This window comes from Sorex fumeus, unplaced genomic scaffold, assembly GCF_029834395.1.
Source record: "Sorex fumeus unplaced genomic scaffold, SorFum_2.1 ptg000246l, whole genome shotgun sequence".
NCBI classification, from domain to species: domain Eukaryota; kingdom Metazoa; phylum Chordata; class Mammalia; order Eulipotyphla; family Soricidae; genus Sorex; species Sorex fumeus.
Window position 1 is genome coordinate 473499 of NW_026606303.1, and position 21729 is coordinate 495227.

General features: G+C 51.2%; 1 protein-coding gene across 1 annotated transcript in view; it reads left to right on the plus strand.

Annotated features, from left to right (window-relative positions):
* Positions 1 to 15805, plus strand: part of LOC130018280 (CAP-Gly domain-containing linker protein 1-like) — a 37565-nt gene extending 21760 nt beyond the window's left edge. The window contains 6 exon segments of the mRNA XM_056109006.1: positions 867 to 993; positions 1537 to 1642; positions 7877 to 8000; positions 8216 to 8366; positions 8774 to 8823; positions 15596 to 15805. Of these exon segments, the coding sequence (XP_055964981.1) occupies positions 867 to 993; positions 1537 to 1642; positions 7877 to 8000; positions 8216 to 8366; positions 8774 to 8823; positions 15596 to 15805 (768 nt within the window).
* Positions 15806 to 21729: the final 5924 nt, after the last annotated feature.

A 21729-nucleotide genomic window follows, 5' to 3' on the forward strand; every position in this document is an offset into this window, starting at 1 on the left:
GAGGAAAGGGTGCTGTCCCTCCACCTGCTCCCCCTTGGTGGCTCGGTGGCCGCCATCCTCCAGAAGCCATTGGACAGCCATTGGCTGTGGGATTTGTAGACAGGACTGACAGACATAACAGAAGGACCCAGAGACCCCCGGGAGTTCCTCTCAGGACTCAGGACTCCTTAGCTGGCATTCCAGAAACAAACGGAATCAATTCCTAGGACACAGCAGGGGATAGTTGACCCACTTGTTCGCATCAAGATGTAACAAACGTCAAGTTCTGGTGACTGCTGTCTAGTGGATTAGAGGTTCTTCAATTTAAATTTCATATTGAAACCCCTCAAACTTTTAAAGTCACAGACAAGAAACTACAAGAAAGTAAATCTTGGGGGCCAGAGTGATAGTACAGTGGGAAGGGCATTTGCCTTGCACACGGCCTACGTGAGTTCAATCTCCAGGATCCCATAGGGTCACTGTCATTGTCACTGTCCTCCCGTTGTTCATCGATTAGCTCGAGCGGGCCAAAAAAAAAAAAGATAACCTTTTCTTCCCTCCCTCCCCCCCTTTCCCTTTCTTCCCTGTTTCCTCCCTCCCTCCTTCGTATCCTTAGCCTCCCTCCTCCCTTGCTTACTTCCTTCTTCCTCAACAAGCCATGGTCTGGGCTCTGGGGTCCTCCCGCCCAGCAGTAGTGGGTCTTTCCAGCTTGTGGACCGATCTCAGGCTCGCCCAGCGAGTCCCCACGGGGTGAGTGGCGCCCAGCGGGGCCCGGAACCACTGTGGCAGGTTTGTGTGGCGTTTCGCGCTGTGCTCTGCCACTGAGGCCAACCCCTCCCTGCCCCCCCCCCCCCCCCCGCGTGGCTCAACGAGGTTTCTCCCTCCAGGCTGTGCAGACAGCGGAAGATGCCAGGCAGTTCATGGAGCAAATGACCCAAGAGAAGACAGAGACCCTGGCCTCCCTGGAGGACGCCAGGAACACCAATGCGAAGTTGCAGAGTGAGGTGGTTGATGGTGGTGACCAGGGCTGTGTAGGCCCGGCCTCAGCCTTGAGAGAAACCATATCCTGGGCCAGAGCGATAGCACAGCGGGAGGGCGTTTGACTCACACACGGCAGACCCAGGTTCAATCCCCGGCATCCCATATGATCCCCTGAGCACCGCCAGGAGTAATTCCTTGAGTGCAGAGCTAGGAGGCATCCCTGTGCATTGCTGGGTGTGACCCAAAAAGAAAAGAAAGAAAAACCATATCCTTAGTCACTCAGCGAATACACTCAGGGCTTGGGAGGAGCATTCTTCATTCCGAGTCCTCTTTGTCTCTGTCAGGAGCCTCTAGTGTCCATTCTTTTTCGGTCTTTTAAGCCACCACCAACAGTGCTCAGGGTCTGCTTCCTACAGACGGGGCTTCCTGCACCGGTGCGCTGCAGGACGCCCCTGAGCCGCGTGTCTCCGGCCCTTTGCTATTCAAACTTGCGTCTTCACGTCTGATTTGTGTCCCCATCCATGCCACTGGAAAACAGAAGCATTTGACCAGGTTTCTTTTCTCTTGGTCTCGAAGTCGGATCCCTTAAAGAAAACAACTTGAAGAATGTGGAAGAGCTGAAGAAATCGAAAGAGCGTCTGACTGTAGAGAATCAAGAGATGGAAGAATTCAAGAAAGAAATGTAAGTTTATGTCCTATGAGAGAAATTGCTTAATTAAATCACTTCAGTTTGGACCGGAGCCATAGTCCAGCCGGTAGGGCGTTTGCCTTGCAAGTGGCTGACCCAGGTTCAATCCCTGGCATCTCATGTGGTCACCCGAGCACCCCCAGGATGGATTCCTGATTGCAGAGCCAGGAGTAACCCCTGAGCATCGCTGGGTGTGACCCAAAAAAGAGAAAAAAACACTTTATTTTAGGCAGCAAAAGTGAAAGCAATTGCTGGGTTTTTCTGTTTGTTTTTTTTTTGGGGGGGGACACACCCAGTAGTGCTCAGGGACCATTCCTGGCCGGCTCGGGGACCATATGGGGTGCCAGGGGTCCAACGCGCGTTTGCAGCCTGCAAGGCAAGCACCCTGCCTGCCCTACTGCCACTCCAGCTCCAATGCTGCTTTTTAAAAATATATATGGGAGGTTCGTAAAGTGGAATGGACAGTTCCCATCCCCCCACACCTGTGGGGGCGCTGGCAGCCTTCCCCATGGGCGTTCAGGAGCAGAGCTCCGTGCAAAGTAGAGACACGAATGTGGCTGAGGGGATGACTGGTGGCCTTGGGGACCCAAAGATCCTTCTGGAACTGCAAGTGGATCGGGAGTCACTGTGTGGCTCCCACGGGAGACTGAGCAGTCTCCCCAAAGCAGGCACCGCCTGCAACCAGGTTTGCTGGTGACCATTTGCTAAGTGAAAGCTGCTCATTTGTCAGGAGATGGAGATAGGGAGAGAGAAAGGGAGGGAGGGAGATTTTTCATCCATAATTAAAATTAAATCTCCCAGCTCCTAAATGACTAATTAGCTCAGGCCTGAAATACCTCCCCCCCCCATCACTAAATAAATAGCTCTGAAACATGCCTCATTTAATCATTGAGAGCATTTTGATGTGGATTTGACCCCCTAAATCTTCATGGGGTCACCCTAGTGTGCAAAGTATGGGGGATGGGAATTAACAAATCAAGAGAACTGAAAGGGGCCGAACGAACGCCACCACCCATTAGACTCTGCAGGTAAAAAATAGTTGTGTTCAGGCATGACAGATGGATCCAGCCCTCGGTGACTGGATTGGCACACAGTCAGCGTGACAGCTCGCATGGGGTTCAGCCAACACAGACAGTCTCACCGTCACCGCAACCTTTTATGGCATAAACCAGAAATGCAACCCTCAGATGAAGTATTTGTAACATCCTTGTAAGAACAGTAGTTTGGGAGGAGTGGGGCCAAGACACACTACAGTGAGTAAGGCACTTGCCTTGCGTGCGGCCACCCTGGGCCTGACCCCTAGCACAGCTGTGTGTATGCCACTCCCACCCCCAATAGTTTGGGATGTGTATTTTGTAATAATCAATAATGGGAGGCTGATTGAATTTATTTACACTGTTCACATTGGATCTGCGTGCATTGGCCTTGCAGGGTCTCTCTTTTTAAATCATCGTTTTATTTTACTTTTTTTGGGGGGGGGCTACACTTGGCTGTGCTCAGGGCTTACTCCTGGCTCTGCGCTCAGGTTTCACTCCTGGTGGGGTTGAGGGGGGGTCCTCTCTGGTGCCGGGGATGGAACCCAGGTCTGCTGTGTGCAAGGCCAACACCCTCCCCGCTGTGCTCTGGCCCAGGCTCCTGGAGGTACTTTTCCCGACTCCACCCTGGCACCCACCTGCTGGGGAGTGAGCTGACCGCCTTTCCTTCAGGCGTTTCACCTGAGTCAGGTGCAGTCTGGCCAGTGGACAGACAGTGGCAAATAGGACAGTTTATTTTTGCCGAAAGAAAAAAAATTCTCCTGGCGTGCAGAATATCCCCATTTTCAGCATGGAGCGTTCCTGAGCTCCACAGACCCAGACAGGCCCAGCGCCAGCCCCCGCCACGGCCCCTCTCGAGCAGTAGGAATGCTCTCCAGGCGGGGTGCACGAGTGAAGGGTGTCACTCGGTTAAAAAGGCGTCACGCTGTGGGCCGTGTGGGACGCAGCGGCCCAACCCCGCCTGCTGATATGATGGATGCCATCAGGCATGTGACCGCATCGGTTTCTGCTGGCTGGGCTGCCTATTTCCATGGTAACGCTGGCTGCGCTGTCCTTGCAGAGAAATCTACTCGGTTGCTTAAGGATGGTTTTACCTAGGCCGCAAAGCTAGGAGGCCAGGGCTACCGTCTCCCTTTTTCTTTTTAAGTTAAGAAATACTCAAATTTGGGGCTGGAGCGATAGTACAGTACAGGGGAAAGTGTGTGCCATGCATGCGGCCAACCCGGGTTCCATCCTTGCACCCCACATGGTCCCCCAAGCATCACGGCGAGTGACCCCTGAGTGCAGAGCCAGGAGGAGGAAGCCTGGTGCATCACCTGGAGTGGCCCTCAAGAAAAAGAACAAACTAACCCTCAGATTCACGCCTCTTTAAAGTGCCCCTCCCCCTCCCCAGGACCCTGAGCTGCAGAAACAACCTTCACCCCTTCACCCCATTGGCTTTGCCGTGGGGCCCCAGGACATTTGTTTGACACAAATGGGCTTTATTTATTGGAAAAGAGCCTCTTGTAAGCAGCAATGGGGGAAGTGCGAGACATTCCTGAGTTTGTTCCCGGCACCTTGGGGTCAGGGAACATGGACCGTGGGGGTGTGAGTACCGATAACCCCGCCCACCGCCCCACGTGGTTTGATGTCTGGCATTGCAATCTACAAATTCATCTGCTCTTGAAACAGCCCCTGCGCTAAAACACTGCCAGGCAAAGCCTTTGGACAATTGTACTGGAAGAGCAGAGGAGAGGAGAGTCAGCACAACGGATGCCTAGGACGGGAATAAAAGTCTAATCCTGGGGCAGAACCCATGGCACTGCGGGGAGGGCCCAGCCTTGCCTGAGGCTGACCTGGGCTCAATCCCCGGCGTCCCATGTGGTCCCTAAGCACTGGCAGGAGTAAGCGCTGAGCACAACTAGGTAGGACCCATAAACAGAAGCAAAAAAAATTTATAAGTCAAACATTATTTAGCAATACAGACTTTTGAACCCAGTGGCAGCAGTAGAATCTGCAGTCTTATTATTTCAGGTAGAAGACCGTACGACCTACTAAAAGCGACGACCAAAAATTCTGCAGTGACCAGACCTGGAAGGAGAAGAAAATAACCACTTTTCTGTACACAAACTTTTCTTTCTTTTTTTTTTTAATGACATGCTAGGGGCTGGAATGATAGTACAACGTACAACGGCTAGGGCGTTTGCATATTCAATCCCCAGCATCCCATATGGTCCCCCATGCACCAGCAGGAGTAATTCCTGAGTGCAGAGCCAGGCGTAACCCCTGAGCTTCGCCGGGTGTGAGCCAAAAAGCCAAAAATAAAATAAAATAAAAAAACGAGTAACGTGCTAGTGTTATTTTAATTAAAAACTACATATTCCCTTGCATGTAAAAACATTGTTGTTGTTGTTTTTCACTTTCATCACTCTATGGGGCTGGAGTGATATCACAGCGGGAAGGCTTTTGCCTTGCTTTTTGTCTGACTCGGGTGTGATTCCCGCACTCCGTATGGTCCCCCGAGCACCGCCAGGAGCGCTCTCTGAGCACAGAGCCAGGAGTAAGCCCCGAACACCGCCAAATGTGCCACCAAACAAAAAGAACTATCTTGTTACAGATTCGTTTTCTGCATTTACTGTTACGACTCAGGAGAACAAAAACTTCAACCAGAGTACCAGGAGAAAAAGACATCGTTCCACAGGATGGAAAACATCTTGAACTGAGGTGGAGCAGAGAAGCCCAGAATTTGAACTTGCTGCAGAAATGCAAACGAAAGTCAGAATGAAAAGGACAAATAGGGGAGCTGCAGGATAGCACAGCGGGCAGGGAACTTGCCTTGTTTGAGGCCAACCCAGGGTCCATCCCCGGCATCCCAGGTGGATCCTCCCCCAGCCAGGAGTGATCCTTGAGCACAACGCCAGGAGTAAGCCCCTCACATCACCAGGTGTGGCCCCAAAACAAAAGAAAAGAAAGAGGCAGATGGGCCTAAGCATATCTGAGCTTTGCTCTGAAGTCTGGGGCCGCAGGGAGCACAGGCTTTGCAGGAGGCAGAGTTCCCTCCCTCCACCCAGCCCCCAGCAAAGAGCCAGGAGCATCCCCAAGGCCAGCCCACTGCCAGGCTGCTGAAGATGGAGGACACAAGGAAGGGAAATGCGTTTCCCATGAATTCTACTGTGCTGTAATTCCCTGTGACACAGCGCACCCGCCACCCCACCCCACTGTGATTTCTGGTTGCGGGGAGACCCCCTCCTCTGTACTCTTGAGTGGCGGTTGTCGGGATCTGTTGCACGTCCATGGTTGCCGCCCGTCTCAGCTCCTTCCATCTGCTCATCCTCCCAGCCCCCCAGAGCTGGTCCCAAATGGTCGGTTCATCCCTGGTGCTATTTGCAGGAGACAGCTCCATGGCACACAGACACCAGAGTCCCATCCTCCCCTGCGCTCCCCACAGCGCACATCCCCCCAGAATCATGACTGGTGCCCTGGCTTGAGGAGGCAACCGTCCGTCAGAAGGTGAAGCAGTTTTTTGTTCCATTTAGGTTTTGTTTTTTAAGACACTCGTCTTGGCATGCAACTTAGTGCTGGAGCGGTAGCACAGCGGGGTAGGGTGTTTGACTTGCACGCGGCCGACCCGGGTTCGATTCCCAGCATCCCATATGGTCTCCTGAGCAACACCAGGAGTAATTCCTGAGTGCAGAGCCAGGAGTAACCCCTGTGCATCGCTGAGCGTGACCCCCAGTTAAAATAAATACATAAATAAATTTTAAAAAATAAATGACCCATTTAACCACTTGTCCATTTCCCTCTGCTGTCTCATCACCTCTGTTCCCCTTGCCCCCATATGTTCCAGGAATGTTTATGCAGCCATCCATGGAAAGTCACTCCTTCAGGGGCCGCGGAAGTCGTAGAACTGGTACTATCTTGTCTTGTACACAGCTGAGCTGGGTTAAATCCCTGGCACCCCATGTGGTACCCTGAGCCCAGAGCCAGGGTAAACCCTGAACATGGCCAGGTGTACACACATCCATCCCAAAGAAAAAAAAGTTCAGTGAATCAAAGGAACAAATGATGACTTTATTTTTTTTTTGTGGGAGTAAAAAATTTTAAAACTATTAAAAAATTTTAAAACAAATATTGAACTGATTTGAACCAGCGAGTCTGACACGAACATCCACAGCTGTCCTGGACCCCAGACATTAATGAGATCCCCCACTTCACACGCACCTCTGTCTCTCTCCAAATATGCATCCCAGGAGCCACACTTCTGTCCCCTCTCATGTCCTTTCCAGGCTGTGGCATTGCCCAGTCTTGACTGGCCATCCGTCCCCGCCCTGTGCTCCCCCACACACGTCCTTTTGTGGTGTAAATGCTCACACACACACACAGCCACACACGCACCCGTTGGGTTGTATCTGTTGTGTCTTTGCTCCTTCCCTGTCTTGCCGCCCTCTCTCCCCAGGCCAGGTCCTCCATCTCCTCTGCCAGCCAGCCCGGAGGAGAGTCTGGCCGAGGGTGTGAGGCCACATGCTCCGTGTGCCCCGAGCTCTCATCCTCTACCAGAAACCCTTGTTCACCTTTCTGTTCTGGCCTTTTGCGAATTGCCTTTTTGTTTAAGAGCAACTCACTTTGGTCCTCTCCAGAGTCTGGATGAAAATCATTCTCTGTTGGGTTAGTCGTAACAACCTTTGCCCCGTTCTGGCTCAGAAAGGTTTCAAAAACACATTCTCCAAACTTGCTGAAAGTTGCTGAAATGAATGAGAACCTATGGATACTCCCAGCATAAAGCCGCTCTGCATGACATTCATATAATTGCTTTGCATGTGTGTGTGTTTTAATTGTTGTCATAGCTTGGTAATAATTTATTCAAGATATCGCACTTCAACCTGGGATTAGCTGTTTAAAAGAATTCTTTTGGGGGGTTGGGGGTGCAACCAGTCCTTCTTTTCTTTTTTCTTTGTGTTCTCCATCTCCCAAACTTCTTAACTTGTTTCTTTAAATTCACATGGACACAGTGATATGCAGGTTCTGGCATGTACACATAGGCAAACTTTTTCTCCCTCACAGTCAGTAAAATTTCACTAAAATTTTGCACACGTAAAAGCCTGGGCCCCTCCCCCCGCAATAGTCCTAGGAGCCCTTGAGCGTCCATTCTAGGGCAGTTGTGCACTGGCCTCTCTCTGGGTTGATTTCTGGCATTTTGAACACTTTGGTCTTTTAGAGAACCCGAGTTCATAAGAGACTCCGATGAAGAGAAAGCTTCCCTACAGAAATTCATCAGTATTATCAGTGCTTTGCTCAGGGAGAGGGACGCAGAGCTGGAGAAGCTGAGAAATGGGGGTCGAGTCCCGGCCCCGCCCATGTGGACCCGAGCCACGCCCATCTCCGCCCGGGCCACGCCCACATGGGGCCGAGCCACGCCCATCTCTCTGAACCACGCCCACATTGGCCTGAGCCATGCCCACTCCGGCTTGAGCCACTCCCATGTCGGCCCAGGCCACGCCCACATGGGGGTCCCAGCCACGGCCACGTGGGCCTAAGCCACACCCCTGTGTTGCAGGTCTCCTTGCTCAGGGGAGAAAATGCCTCTGCCAAGTCCTTGCATTCAGTTGTTTAGTCCCTGGAATCTGACAAGGTGAAGCTGGAGCTCAAGGTCAAAATCTTGGAGCTTCAACTCAAAGAGAACAAAAGGCAGCTCCAGAGCTGGTTAGGTAAAATGCTACCGCTGAGGGGTGCCTGCTCTCCGCCCTCCCCCACACCTCCAGGGGCACCAGCCCCCCTGCCCCGCCGCCCCTCCCCCAGCTGGCTGCACAGGAGGGTGAACTTGGGCACCTGCCTGGAGCATGGGCTCACGGTAGTGTCCCTGGGTCCGCAACACTGGCGCCAAAATAAGAGACCAAAACAAGGCGAAAAGGCACTTTGGGGATGGGGGTTAGTTTGGTTTTGGGGTCACACCTTGCGGTGCTCAGAATTTACTGCTGGCTCTGCTCAGGGATCACCCTGCTCAGGGGACATTCAGGGGACCAGAGATCTAACCCCCTACCTGCTGAACTGTTGCTGCCCCAAAAAGGCACATTTTCAAAGACCTACACTCACTCTTTTTGTTTTCAACTGAAAGGTAATTCTGATTCTCAAGCAGATGAGGACGAAAGGGCCCAGGAGAATCAGGTAATATTTCTTTGCTGTGTTGCTTCCATGTTATGTTTTATTTTTGTTGTTAGTTTGGGGACCACACCCTGTGGTGCTCAGGGCTTACCCCAGGCTCTACACTCAAGAATCACTCCTGGTAAGGCTTGGGGAACCATGTGGGGTGCCGGGGATCCAACCCAGGTCAGTGGGGTACAAAGCAAATACCTATACTATTTTTCTGGCCCTTGTTGGGTTTTGTTGTTGTTGTTTTTGTTGTTTCAAAAGGTTGTTCACATTATTTGATTCCATTCAATATTTCAACACCAATCCCACCACTATTACACCGTCTCACCACACTTATTTCAAATTTCCCCACCACCATTCAAGCCTGCCTGCCAGAGGCAGATGCTAGATCATTTCTTCACAGGTGGTAGGGCGTTCGCCTTACAAGCGGCCAACATGGCCGACCCGAGTTCGATTCCTCCGCCCCTCTCGGAGAGCCCGGCAAGCTACCGAGAGTATTCGATATGCCAGACACAGTAACAACAGAGTCTCCAATGGAGACGTTACTGGTCCCGCTCGAGCAAATCGACGATCAACGGGAGGGCCTTTACCTTTACCTATTGCCTATCATGAATATCATGAGAGGTCTTCTAGAATTCTAAAATTGTAAATGGTTAGGGTCCAGAGACATCTCTGTAGGGAGCTAATCTATTTTGAGATTCCTTTGGGCGGCTCAGGATCAAGGCTGTTGATGGCCTGAGATGGTACCCGGAGGCAGATCTGGGGCGTGTCAGCCAGGACCCCAAGTGGGCGGTGAGAGGGTGGCCCTTGTGTTTTCATGACGCTTCACTTTTGACTAAGACATTCAGCATTTAAAACATTAGCCAGTCCAGGCCTCCTTGGGAACCAGCGCCCCGGGATGGGCCCGAAGAATAGCCCGACGGGGCTGCCGAGTTAAGGGCCGGGGCGCAGCCCCCCTCCCCGCGCCTCGGGGCAGAGGGTGGGGGGCGGGGGCTCCCGCTCCATCTGCTCATTCCCACGCGCTCTCCCTGGCCGGCCGAGTGACCCCCGCGTGCCTGGGGCGAGCGGGCGCGGGCTGGCGAGCCCCCCAGCTTCAGCCCCGAGGAGGGGTGGGGGGTGGCCGCCCCGACTTTTCCTGATTTCAGGACACTTCGCCCTCGCCCTCCAGCTCCCAGGTGGAGCTCCGAGTTCCAAACCTTGGCGCCCCGAGAGGGAGCCACCCCCCACTGCTCTGCGAGAGGGAACTTTGACCCAGTGGCTGCCGGGGTGGGGAGTGGGGGCTTTGGACCCTCCTGGAGAAATTGCAGAAAGCCCAGATCCCCGCAACACCGCCCTCCCCACCCCTGCCACCCCCCTTCGCTCCCCACCCGCAGTCCCTGCTCCGAGAAGACCAGAAAGGATTTTTCTGGGTTCTTGTCGGGAAACCAGCGGTCCCTCTTGGTGCCCGCTCGCGGGGCCTCGCGGGGGCTCAGCGTGGCCCTTTGTGCAAGTGCAGGCGGGGCAGCGCGAGGACGCGCAGGGCTGACCTGTGCCGCTCGGCAGGCCGCGTGCTGAGTGTCGCGAGCGCCGCCTGGTGCCCGGCCCGCTGCAACATTGTTTCCCTTTGGCCGGCTCGCTCCCCGCCCGCGCGCAAGCGCGCCTCCGTGCAGAGCCCTGCCCGGGTCGCCGAGGGCGCAGAGGGTGCGCCCCCCTCTCTCGGGCTCTTTCAGACTGTTTTCCTTTCTCCCGCAGTTTGGTGTTTTTTTGTTGTTTTGTTTTCTTGTTTTGTTTTTCTTCGGCTTTTGTCGCCTCTTCCCCTGCCCACCCCACTCTTCTCATCTCTCTCTCTTTGTATTGCAGACCAGGGCACACCTGGAGCGCAGGTACTGCTCCTGGCTCTGCTCACTACGGACCCCTGGCGGTGATGGGGGGAACTACTGCGGTGCCGGGGTGGAACCTGCCTCCCCCGCCCCATGCAAACCCCAGGGGGCCGACCCTCCCAGCCCTCACTTATTTCCTTGAAGTTCCTTTCATAGGATCACCATGAGATGCACCATTGCAAAGCTGTTCAAGATCCGGTTTCAGTCACGCCATGTTCCCGCCCCCTATCCCTCCACCAGCTTATGTTTCCCACCCAGTTCCCTCCCGCCACCCCTCCACCCTGCCTTAGAGGCAGGCACCTTTCTTCTTTCTCTCTCCTTTGGGGCGTGATGGTTTGCAATTCGGGCACAGAGAGGTCATCGTGTTCTGTTCCTTACGGGATTTTCAGCACTCAGATCTTAACCAGTGATCGTTTCTTACTGTCACTGTCCTTATGATCCCTTCTCTCTCCCAACTGCCTTCTCCCCAGCGCTTGGGGCAGGCCTCCAACCACGGGCCAATCAATAAATTGTTGTTTCTTATGGAGACATTGAGTCCTTGTAAGATGTTGTGATAGGTTCAGCCTCCTGTGTTTGTTTTGTTAACCGAGATTGGTTCCTTCTCCAATCTGGTGTGCTACTACTGGTTTATCAGTGTTTTAGAGTTTGAGATGTCAGAAAGTTAAGTCTTTTTGTCGGGAAGGTACTACTGGAGTTGATGTTTTGTCTGGGTGGCAGCTTTGGAGTGTGGATGTCCAAAAGCTGCTGGGGCTTCTGGAAGTACAAGGACATGGGGGAGAGGGGAGGTAGCCCATCCCAACTCTGAAAAAGCCTGGAGATTTCAGTCACGAGTCCTGTATACCTGAGTTTGCATCCATTTAATTTCTCCACGGGGTCCATCCCGAGAAGATGGAGTCTTGCCCATGGGGGCCGTGGCAGCAATTTCGGACTGTGGGAGTGCGTGGCTGTGGGGGGCTGTTTGGGCAGGCACTGCTCAGCCCTCATTTCTTTTCTCTCAATGACCTACATGAGTACTTCTGAAGTTGTGGCTTTTATAGCAAACAAGCTTTGTCTCTGTTCAGGGTGAAGTATGAACTAATGCAGTCCCTCTGATATTTTATCCTGTTTTTCCATGTCCTCGGTTTAGGCTCTGATTTGGCAAAAATGCCATCACTCTTGGTAATAAGTCTCCTGTCTGTGTCCCCACCGCCGCTGCCGTGGCACCAGGAGAAAAATCAGCTGCCTGAGGCCCGGATTCCGTGGGCTTGTGTGTTTGCTGTGTCTGAGAACATCTTGTGCCTGGAACCGGAGTCGCGTCCCAGGCCAGCCGCGGTGCCCGTGGTGAGCTCTGCCAGAGGCCTCGTTTCAGCAGTGTGACACTTCTGGGTGTGAGCGAAGGCCCATGCCGGAGTCAGCGTGTGCTTTGCGGTTCTCTGTCTCCTGAGTGGTTTCGGAGGGAAAAGGGACCTTTTCCAGTGTGTCCTGTTACTGCTTTGTGATGGTGTAACTCCTCCCCTCCCCGTCGCCTCCCACCGTGTCTCCGTGTGAGTCCAGCTGGCACCACCAGCATCGGCCTCGCAGCCAGAACACGTAACTGCCTGATTGCGTGCTCCCAGGTGCAGCTTGGACTCGGAGGTCCAGAGGTTCATCCTGCCCGCGCGAAGCGTTTGTCTGTGGGTGACAATGCAAACATGGGGGTCCGAGAGCTAGGAGAGCAGCTGGTAGGGCACTCGCCTTGCCTGAGGCTGATGGGGCTTTGATCCCTGGCCTGGCATAGGGTCCTGAGGGCCTCCAGGAGTGACCCCTGAGTGCAGTCAGGAACAAGTTTTGAGCACAGCCTGGTGAGGCCCAGAAAAAAAAAGAGGAAAGAAGGAAACTGTTCCACCGACATGGGGTTCAAGTTTACTCTTTGGGGTTCTGGGGCCACTGGAGCCGTTCCCCACATGAGTCTACCACTTGAGCCCATCTCTCGACTGCACTTTTGCTTTTCATAGTTAAAAGAGTTGAATTGTGAATCTACTTTGCCCTCACCACCCAAAGTAAGAATTTTGACCGGAAGAATGACTTTGTGTTCCTGAGTCTGTTTTATACTAAAGGGCTTGAGTTCTGTTTCTCGGCACGGTTATTGGTATGAACTTCACCATCTTTTGATGTCTCTGGAGTGTAGGGCCGGGATGGAACCCAGCGCCCCCCCCCCCCACAACACGCATACACACGGAGGCACCTGATATGTTGGGCCCCATCGCCAACCCACACTTTGCCACTTCTGAACCCTCCTGAGGTGTGTGAAAGTCTCAGAACAGAGTGAAGACGAGGGTCAGAGCCAGTCAACGTCAGCATGAAGGCGAAGGCAGTGTGTCCGAGTGTCTGAGGATCCAGTTTCGGGTCAGAGGTTGCTGATTTCAGGCCTGTCCTTTCTCACCGTTAGAGCGGGTGTAAAGGGGTGATGGAAGAGCCCGTTTGGCAGGTCGGCTGGGTGGCATCGAGACATCGGGCCTGGTCTTGACAGAGACTCTCCAGACTTGGTCCCCGGGCCTCTGAGCACGGCCACCCCCCAATCCCTCGCAAAATAAAACGCAAATCAGACAGATTGTTTTTTTATTTGAACATTGAATATTGACCAGTATCTCAGCATCTTCTTTTCCTCTTTAAAATGCATTTATGGGGGCTGGAGTGATAGCACAGCGGGTAGGGCTTTTGCCTTGCACACAGCCGACCCGAGTTCGATTCCCAGCATCCCATATGGTTCCCTGAGCACCACCAGGAGTAATTCCTGAGTGCAGAGCCAGGAGTAATCCCTGTGCATCGCCAGGTCTGACCCAAAAAGCAATAAATAAATAAATAAAATGCATTTATGTTTAAGTTTATGCATTTAGGAATAAAATGGGGGCTTTCTTTTGTTTGTTTGCTCATAGGAGTTTTCGTTGCAATGAGTATTAAATAGATTCAGCTCATTCTTTTTCTTTTTGAAGTTTTATTAGTGAAACACCATGAGGTACGATTGTGGACTTACAAGTTTTTGTGCTTGGATTTCAGTTATACAATGATCAAGTACCCATCCCTCCACCAGTGCCCATTCTCCGTCACTAATGATCCCAGTAACCCTCCCACCCCCCAACCCCTCTCACCTAATCCCCCCATCCCATCTCTGTGGTAGGACATTCCCTTTTGTTCTCTCTCTCCTTTTGGATGTTGTGGTTTTCAAAAGAGGAATTGAGTTCACCACCGTGTTCGGTCTATAGTCTACTTTCAGTATGCATCTCACAACCCAAGTGGATCCTCTAAACACCCGATTCACTTCATTCTTGAATCCTCGCCCTTTTGGTCTGGGATACTGGACTTAAGGATGAGGTGTGTCCTTCCAGCATCTGCTTCTGAAACCTTGGGCATTTCGTGCACATTCCATGCATCTGTGTATTTCTGGAGGGAAGATTTTTGGTTTCACAGTTTCAGAAGAAAAGCTATTTGGACATTCCCAATAAAATTATTTCTGCTCAAAAAAAAATAAACCATTAGCCAGTGTGTTAAGTCTATATATATTATATAATCTCACTCTGAACTGTCCTTCTCCAGTACCCCCCAGACAAGTAAACAGTTATTTCATCATTTTTTATTTTTCCATAAAAGTAGATGTATATGTTTATAAGCATATGTAAGCAAGCCTAAATGTTTTCTTTTTGACTTAAATATTTTCATTTTACATGAAATGGTCTGAGCTTAGCTCTCTTAATAGCTGCTTACTATTCTATTCTATGGATTGCTGTAATTTCATCAAATTTGAAATTAATCTAGGATAAACCCCTAGAAACAGAATTGCTCCACCTAAAACTTCCTTTATATTTGGCTACTTGACTTCATTTCTCCTGTGCTGAATGGAGGGGCCATCTCAGCTTCTGTCCCAGACACCCAGCGGCTCCTGGGACTTAGCTCTGCCCAGTGGGGGCGGCGAGCCCGGAGCTGCCCGGGGTGTCTCACTGTCCTGGGCATGAGGATCCCAGCGAGCCTAGTTTTCTCTCTCCTTTAAGCTCCCTCTGGCCTTGTTTTCTCTCTCCTTTGCCTCCGCTTCCGCTTGTGCCTCCTGCTGCCGCCAACACTTTCCTCCTAATCAGCAAGTGCTTTGTTGTCTTCCTCACTTGTGAGTGTGTGTGCATGTGTGAACATGTGTGTGTGCTCACGCGAGCACTGGGGAGCGTGTCTGTGTGTGTGTCCGGGTGTGTCCACGTGTAAGCGTGTCTGGCTTTCCCCTCTAGATTTGAATCCCTGCTCTGGCCTTTTCCTCTTCCTGAACGGTAGCTCCCAACAGGACCGTGTCTCGGAGGAAGTGGGAATCGTTTCTTGGCTCCAGTGTGGGAGGGCCTGGGCCCTCTCAGAGACTCGTCGTCAGAACTTGTCCTGAGGGAGAAAAAGAATCAGTCTGTTTTTCTGGTTTTCTTTCTACTTTCTTTGGGGGCCACACCTGGCAATACTCCGGGCTTCCTCCTGGCTCTGCACTCAGGATTCACTCCTGGCTGCTCTCCGGTGGCCCCTGTGGGATGCCAGGGATCAAACCTGGGTTGGCTGCGTGCGAGGCAAGCACCTTTCCCACTGTGCTATCACTCAGATCCAAACCTGCCAGTTTTTAAGTGAAACATGAATGTTTGTGCCTATAGTCATGCTTACTTTTGTGAAGTGGAATTTTTCCCCCCGTGGATTTTAAAGAAGTGAGTCTGTCTTTGTAGGACAGGGAAGGCCCTCTTGACTCCCTGCTCTGAGAGGAACCGAGGGGGCCCAGCATCTCCTCCTGGGGTCTTCCCTGGGGCACCTGGGAGCTTGTGCTCAGGAAGGGAAAGGGGAGCTCTGGCTGCCTCAAACCCTGGGGCGGGGACTGGAAGCGGGGCCCAGCCTCCTCTGTGGCGGGTTCCAATGGCTCCTGCAGATGGCTCACCGTCTCACGCTCTCCTTTAACACAGATTGATTTCCTGAATTCCGTGATTGTGGACCTCCAAAGAAAGAATCGGGACCTCAAGATGAAAGTGGAGATGATATCCGAGGTGGCTCTCGACGGGAACTGGGACAACCTCAACAATGATGACAACAACAGTTTCGGCCAGGCCACACCATTCTCTGCACTGTGCAGAAATCTCCAGCTGTTGATGCATGAAATAACAAGCTACTTGTGAAACACCTAAAATAACCAATTTACTGTCTTTACAGTTTTCTTTTTTTCACCGTGCTTTTAGATGAATGTATGATGAGAAATTCAACATTAATACTTTAGGATTTTCTTATCACAAAAAAATTAAATGAAGGACCTCAACCATCAGAAGTTTATCATCCAGTTTGAATCTATTTATCTTCATTTGAATGTTTTCTAGTTCTGTAAAAAGTGATAAATAATGTACCATCCAGGCGACATGTATAATAAGAACGTCTATCATTGTATATATGCTTTTAATGTATTTTCCTCTGGAGATTATCAGGTATCTCACCAGTCAAAGATCTGTAAACTATTGAAATTTTTAGTAATAAACATGATTGAAATTGTTTCACAAACTATGTAAAGCAGTATTAAAATTTGAGCAAACAGGTGTTCTATATCTACATTAATAACATTATTTCCTTTTTGCCAGTGATAACTGATTATGCTCAGGTTCATTTATAAAAGATTTTTGGCTAGCAATCAAGAAATATGGAGTCAAATGAGTCAAACAGTTTCTACAATGGAATTCTGATACACCAATTTCTTTTTGTTTCTTTATGTTTGTGCCACACCTGGTGATGTCTTAGGGCTTATTCATGGCTCTGCACTCAGGAATCACTCTTGACAGTGCTTGGGCAGACTATATGGAATGTCAGGGATTGAAGCCAGATTGGCCAAAGCAAATGCCCTACCAGCTGCACTATTGCTCTGGACCTGTAAACCATTTTCTTAAAAGTGTTTATCTTGGGCTAAAGAGATAGTGCAGTGAGTAGGGTACTTGCATGTGGCTGATCTGGGTTCAATGGCAGGAATCCCATCCAGTCATCAGTGCCCTGGCAGGAGCAATCTGTAAGTGCAGAGGCAGGAGTAAACCCTAAGAAGCACTGGGTTGGGGGTATGGTGTCACAAGCAGGTCAGTCTGTACCTGTGAGGCGAGTGCATCAGCAGACTTCCAGGTATCCCCAAATTGCTGCCGTGCTTTTGGCCAGGCCCCAAAAACTTGGGGCAGAGTTGACCAAGAAAGTAAACAGGCAAAAGTTAGGTATGTGGGAGATACACCCACAAACCACCTCCAGTTCAGCTATATAATTGGAGACATGGCCTCTCTGGTTCCTGATTGAACTGCTTAACGGCCATGATCCCAGAGAATCAGAAACAAATCTCGAAACCCAACGGCTTTTGGCAGAAATGTGTCCAGTCCCTGCAGTAAGTTAGAGGCTCTGGGCCACCCCAGGTGGGAATAGATTTTGTGCCTTGGCCTGTTCTCCCTGGAAGCCCGCTGGCCGCCATCCTCCAGAGGCCACTGGACAGTCAGGTTTGGGCCCACAGTTACGAGACACTTAAGGCCTCACGGGATGGGGGTGGAGCTGGCCCTTTCCTCCCCAACAAGACCCCAAGTCGTCACCCACAAACGGCCTCTCTGGCTTCTGATCAAGCTCATTAACGGCCATGATCCCACAGACTCAGACACAAATCTCGGAATCCAGTGGCTTTTGGCAGAAATGCATCCAGACCCTGCAGTAGGTTACTGTCGCTGGGCCATTCCAGGGAGGAAAGGGTGCTGTCCCTCCACCTGCTCCCCCTTGGCGGCTCGGTGGCCACCATCCTCCAGAAGTCATTGGACAGTAAGGTTTGAGCCCTCAGTGATGAGACACGTGGGGCCTCATGGGATGGGGGTGGGACCAGCCCTTCCCTCCCCATCCCAGCAAGACCCCTAGTCACCGCCCACTAATGGCCTTTCTGGCTCCCGATCAATCTGCTTAATGGTCATGATCCCACAGACTCAGGAACAAATCTTGGAACCCAGCAGGTTTTGGCAAGAAATCCCTCCAGATTTAATTGTTAAAATTTTGGAATTTCAAAATCGCGCAGCCACTACTACAACCACGCGACATCATATGTTATTTACAACCAGGAATAGAAAACAAATTGTCTACTGTTGCCTTTTCAGGAGATCTGAGTTTTGGGGTAAAATCCCAAATAATAATAGTGGATCCGGTGTCAAAATATTGAATGTAATCAAAGTAGAGAGAGAGTAATGTGGAAATCATCTCCTCCACAGGTAAGTGGAGGGTGTGGGATGGGGGTATACTAGGGGTTTTGGTGGTGGAGAATGGGTACTGGTGAAGGTACGCATGTTTCATTGTATGACCAAGACTTAAACCCAAAAGCTTTGTAACTGCTATCATGGTGATTCAATAAATAAAATTATAAAAAATGAAAAAAATAAACCACTGGTGAGGTTTAAAGGTAAAAAAACCCTACACAGGGTGCTGGAGAGATAGCACAGCGGGTAGGACATTTGCCTTTCACGCAGCGGACCCGGGTTCAATTCCCAGCATCCCACATGGTCCCCTGAGCACCGCCAGGAATAACTCTCGAGTGCAGAGACAGGAGTAACCCCTGTGCATCGACAGGTGTGACCCAAAAAGCAAAAGAAAAACCCAAAACAAAATCTTTATTGTATTATTGCAAAGCTTCCTAACCAACGTAGCCTAAAATGAATACCTTCAGTGATTCTCCGTAGCTATTTCACAAGAAGAAATGAAAGGGACACCATGCAGTGCAAGCAGCATCAATCCATAAAATCTGGGAAAGAAACTGGAAGTTGCTATATTTTTCACCCAAAATGAAGAGATCCAAAGATGTTTATAAGCACCAACTCCTGTACGTTTGACGCACGTGTCCTCAGGTTGATTTTTCTGGAGAAAGAGCTTGAACAAGACCGTCACCTTTAGCCTACATAATCCCAATAGCAGTCCTTGACTTTAGAATCTATGGTAGGGAATTCACACGGTCTATACAGGAATCATGGTTACTTGGCAGGATATCCAAATATTACATCGTACTGTGTATATTCTGTTGTAAGTCAGTAAACTCTAGATTGGAGAGAGAGCCCTGGCAAGCAGCAAACCCAGATTCTTTTCCCTGGCACTTCATCTGGTCCCCAGCATCCCCTCCAGGAGTGATGCCTGAGCAGAGCTCGGAGGAGCCTCAGCACTGCTGGATATGGTTCCCGAGTCCCTTCACAAATTAAGTAAGCACCCATTTTGTGGATTATAGTATATACGGTCACGGTCCTCCCGCTGTTCATCGATTTGCTTGAGCGGGCCCAGTAACGTCTCCATCGTGAGACTTGTTACTGTGTTTGGCATATTGAATACGTCATGGGTAGCTTGCCAGGCTTTGCCATGCGGGCGAGATACCCTCAGCAGCTTGCCGGGCTCTCTGAGAGGGGCGGGGCGTGCAAAGCAAAACCCCTACCCGCTGTGCTATTGCTCCAGCCCATAATATACACCAGGATCAGGATCAGGATCATCCTGTTGTCCGTCGATTTCCTTGAGCAGGCACCAGTAACGTCTCCTTCTTCCTAGTCCTGAGATTTTAAAAGAGCCATTTCAATGCTCTTTTAGGATTAGGGAATGAGCCCCGTCATGGTTACTGGTAGTTGGCATATTGAGTACGACACGGGAAGTTTGCCAGACTCTGCCATGTGGGCAGGATACTTTTGGTTAGCCTGCCGGGTTCTCCAAAGTAAGAACGCGATAATAAGATGTCATTATTCCGGGAGCTGTGTTTTATAGTCTCTGGATTTTGGCCGTTGATGGGACCAACCTGGCCCTTGCGGCAGCTGGTGGGTGCGACGTTTACCTACAGGAAGATGGGGAAGGGGTCTGGGTGGAGAAGGCCCAGTCCCGATCTGAGTAGGCTTGGAGACCTCAGCCCCGGGACCCGCATGCCTGGGTTCCTCTGCCAGTTCTTTCATGCATGAGGCCCGTCCGGACGTGTGGAGAGTGGGCCCAGCATGGCTGTGGCTGGCTCCAGAGGTCCTCAGCTGCTATGGCTCTGCTCGGGGCGGGGCGGGGGGGGGAGAGAAACTCAAGGGGCCCCGGTGAGGAGAGCCAGGCGCGGGGGCAGGAGACTCTGCTCAGACAAGAGCTGGATCATCAAGATCAGGCCAGGGCCAGCCCGCCAGCGAGAAGGGCGCCCTCCTGTGGCATCTTGGGAGAACAGCAGCTCAGACACAGGCTAGAGAATCAAGATCAGGCCAGGGCCACCCTGCCAGCGAGAAGCGCGCCCTCCCGTGGCAAATTTGGAGAACTGCAACTCAGACAGGAGCTGGATAATTAAAAGCAGGCCAGGGCCACCCCCCCCCCCCCCAGCAAGAAGGGCGCCCTCCCGTGGCAGTTCGGCAGAACTGCAGCTTAGACAAGAGCTGGATCAAATCAAGATCTGGCCAGATCACCCCCGCCGGCGAGAAGCGCGCCCTCCTGTGGCAGCTTGGGAGAACTGCAGCTTAGTCAAAGGCCGGGGAGTCAAGATCTGGCCAGCCACCCCTGCCTTTGCCCCCAGGTGACCCTTTCTGCCTTGTTTCATCCAGCCCCCCGTGATCTCTTTCTCACCCCCTCACATTTCTCTAACTTTCTTTCAATAAAAACATTTTACTGAAGAATTTTATTGAAAATCTTTTTTCGATAAAAAGACATCAGAATCCTTGCATTACATTGTCGACGTTGCCAGTATCATGGCCATGTTTACCATACAGCCACCAAATTTCACCAAATTTGCCACGTCACCAAGCCCACCAAATTCGTGCCACAGCAAACCAAAACGGAAACGCCCCCCCAAAAAAGCAGTGGCAAATGTTACCAAATTCACCATACCAACACCAGATTCACCATGTGTGTGCCACAGTGTACCAAATTCACCAGATCTGTGTCAAAGCCAACCAAAATCGGAAATATAAAACAGCAGTGCCAAACCTCACCAAATTTTACCACCGTGTGCCAAATTCACCAGATTTGTGCCACATTCAACCAAAACACAAAGAGCAAAATAGTGGTGCCAAACATCACCGAATTTTCCATAACATCACCAAACTTGCCAGATTTGTGCCACAGCCAATCAAAACAGAAATAGCAAAAAATAGCGATGCCAAACTTCACTGAATGTACCAGTTCACCAAATTAACCAGAATTGTGCCACAGCCAACCAAAACAAATACAAAAAACAGCAGAGACAAGCGTCACCAAATTTGCCATAGCATCACCAAAGTCACCGGATTTGTGCCACAGCCAACCAAAACCAAACTACCCCAAAAGCACTAGTGCCAAAGTCACCAAATTTGCCATAGCATTGCCAAATTCACCAAATTTGTGCTACAGTCAAACAAAACGGAAATACCCCCATAATAGCCACGCCAAAAGTCACTAAACTTGCCATATCATCACCAAATTCACCATATCGTCACCAAGAGTCATCGAACTTGTGCATGACTTCATTTTATGCCCGACATCATGATTACCACCACCACCAAAATGACCATGACCAGCCTCAGACCATGATCACCAGATCACCAGCATAATCTGATCGGCAGAGCGTCCCGCCAGTTCTGTCCGCATCACCATGTCACCGTCATCACCGCAACTGCATCCCCAACAATGCTGCCATTTTCACCACCAAAGCATCATCACCACAGCACCATGCGACAGCTATTCCTGCCACCATCACCACCTCCACAATCTTTGGCATTGCCATTGCTGCCTCAATAACCGTCACCATTGTCGTTCCACCAGCTCAGCCTATCCCAGTGCCCCCCATGAGTGTGACTGATGTGCTGGGGGGGTGCCTCCCTCCATGAGTTCCGCTGTGCCGAGATGGATGCCTGTGTGTCTGGGACGTCTCTGCCCCCTGCCAGGCATGGGCACTCTGAGCTGAGGGGTGCGGGCGAAGGTCCGTTTTCTTGCTCTCGGGGGCCTGTAAATGTGGCAGCTGCAGGGAGCCATTTTCTCTGATGATCACTGATGACAGTCCGGTGCTTGCTGGGCTCCAGAACTCTGGGAAGAGAGAGACACACACAGCGAGAGATCACTCACAGGCATTTTGCTGACAGCTGCGTCCCCT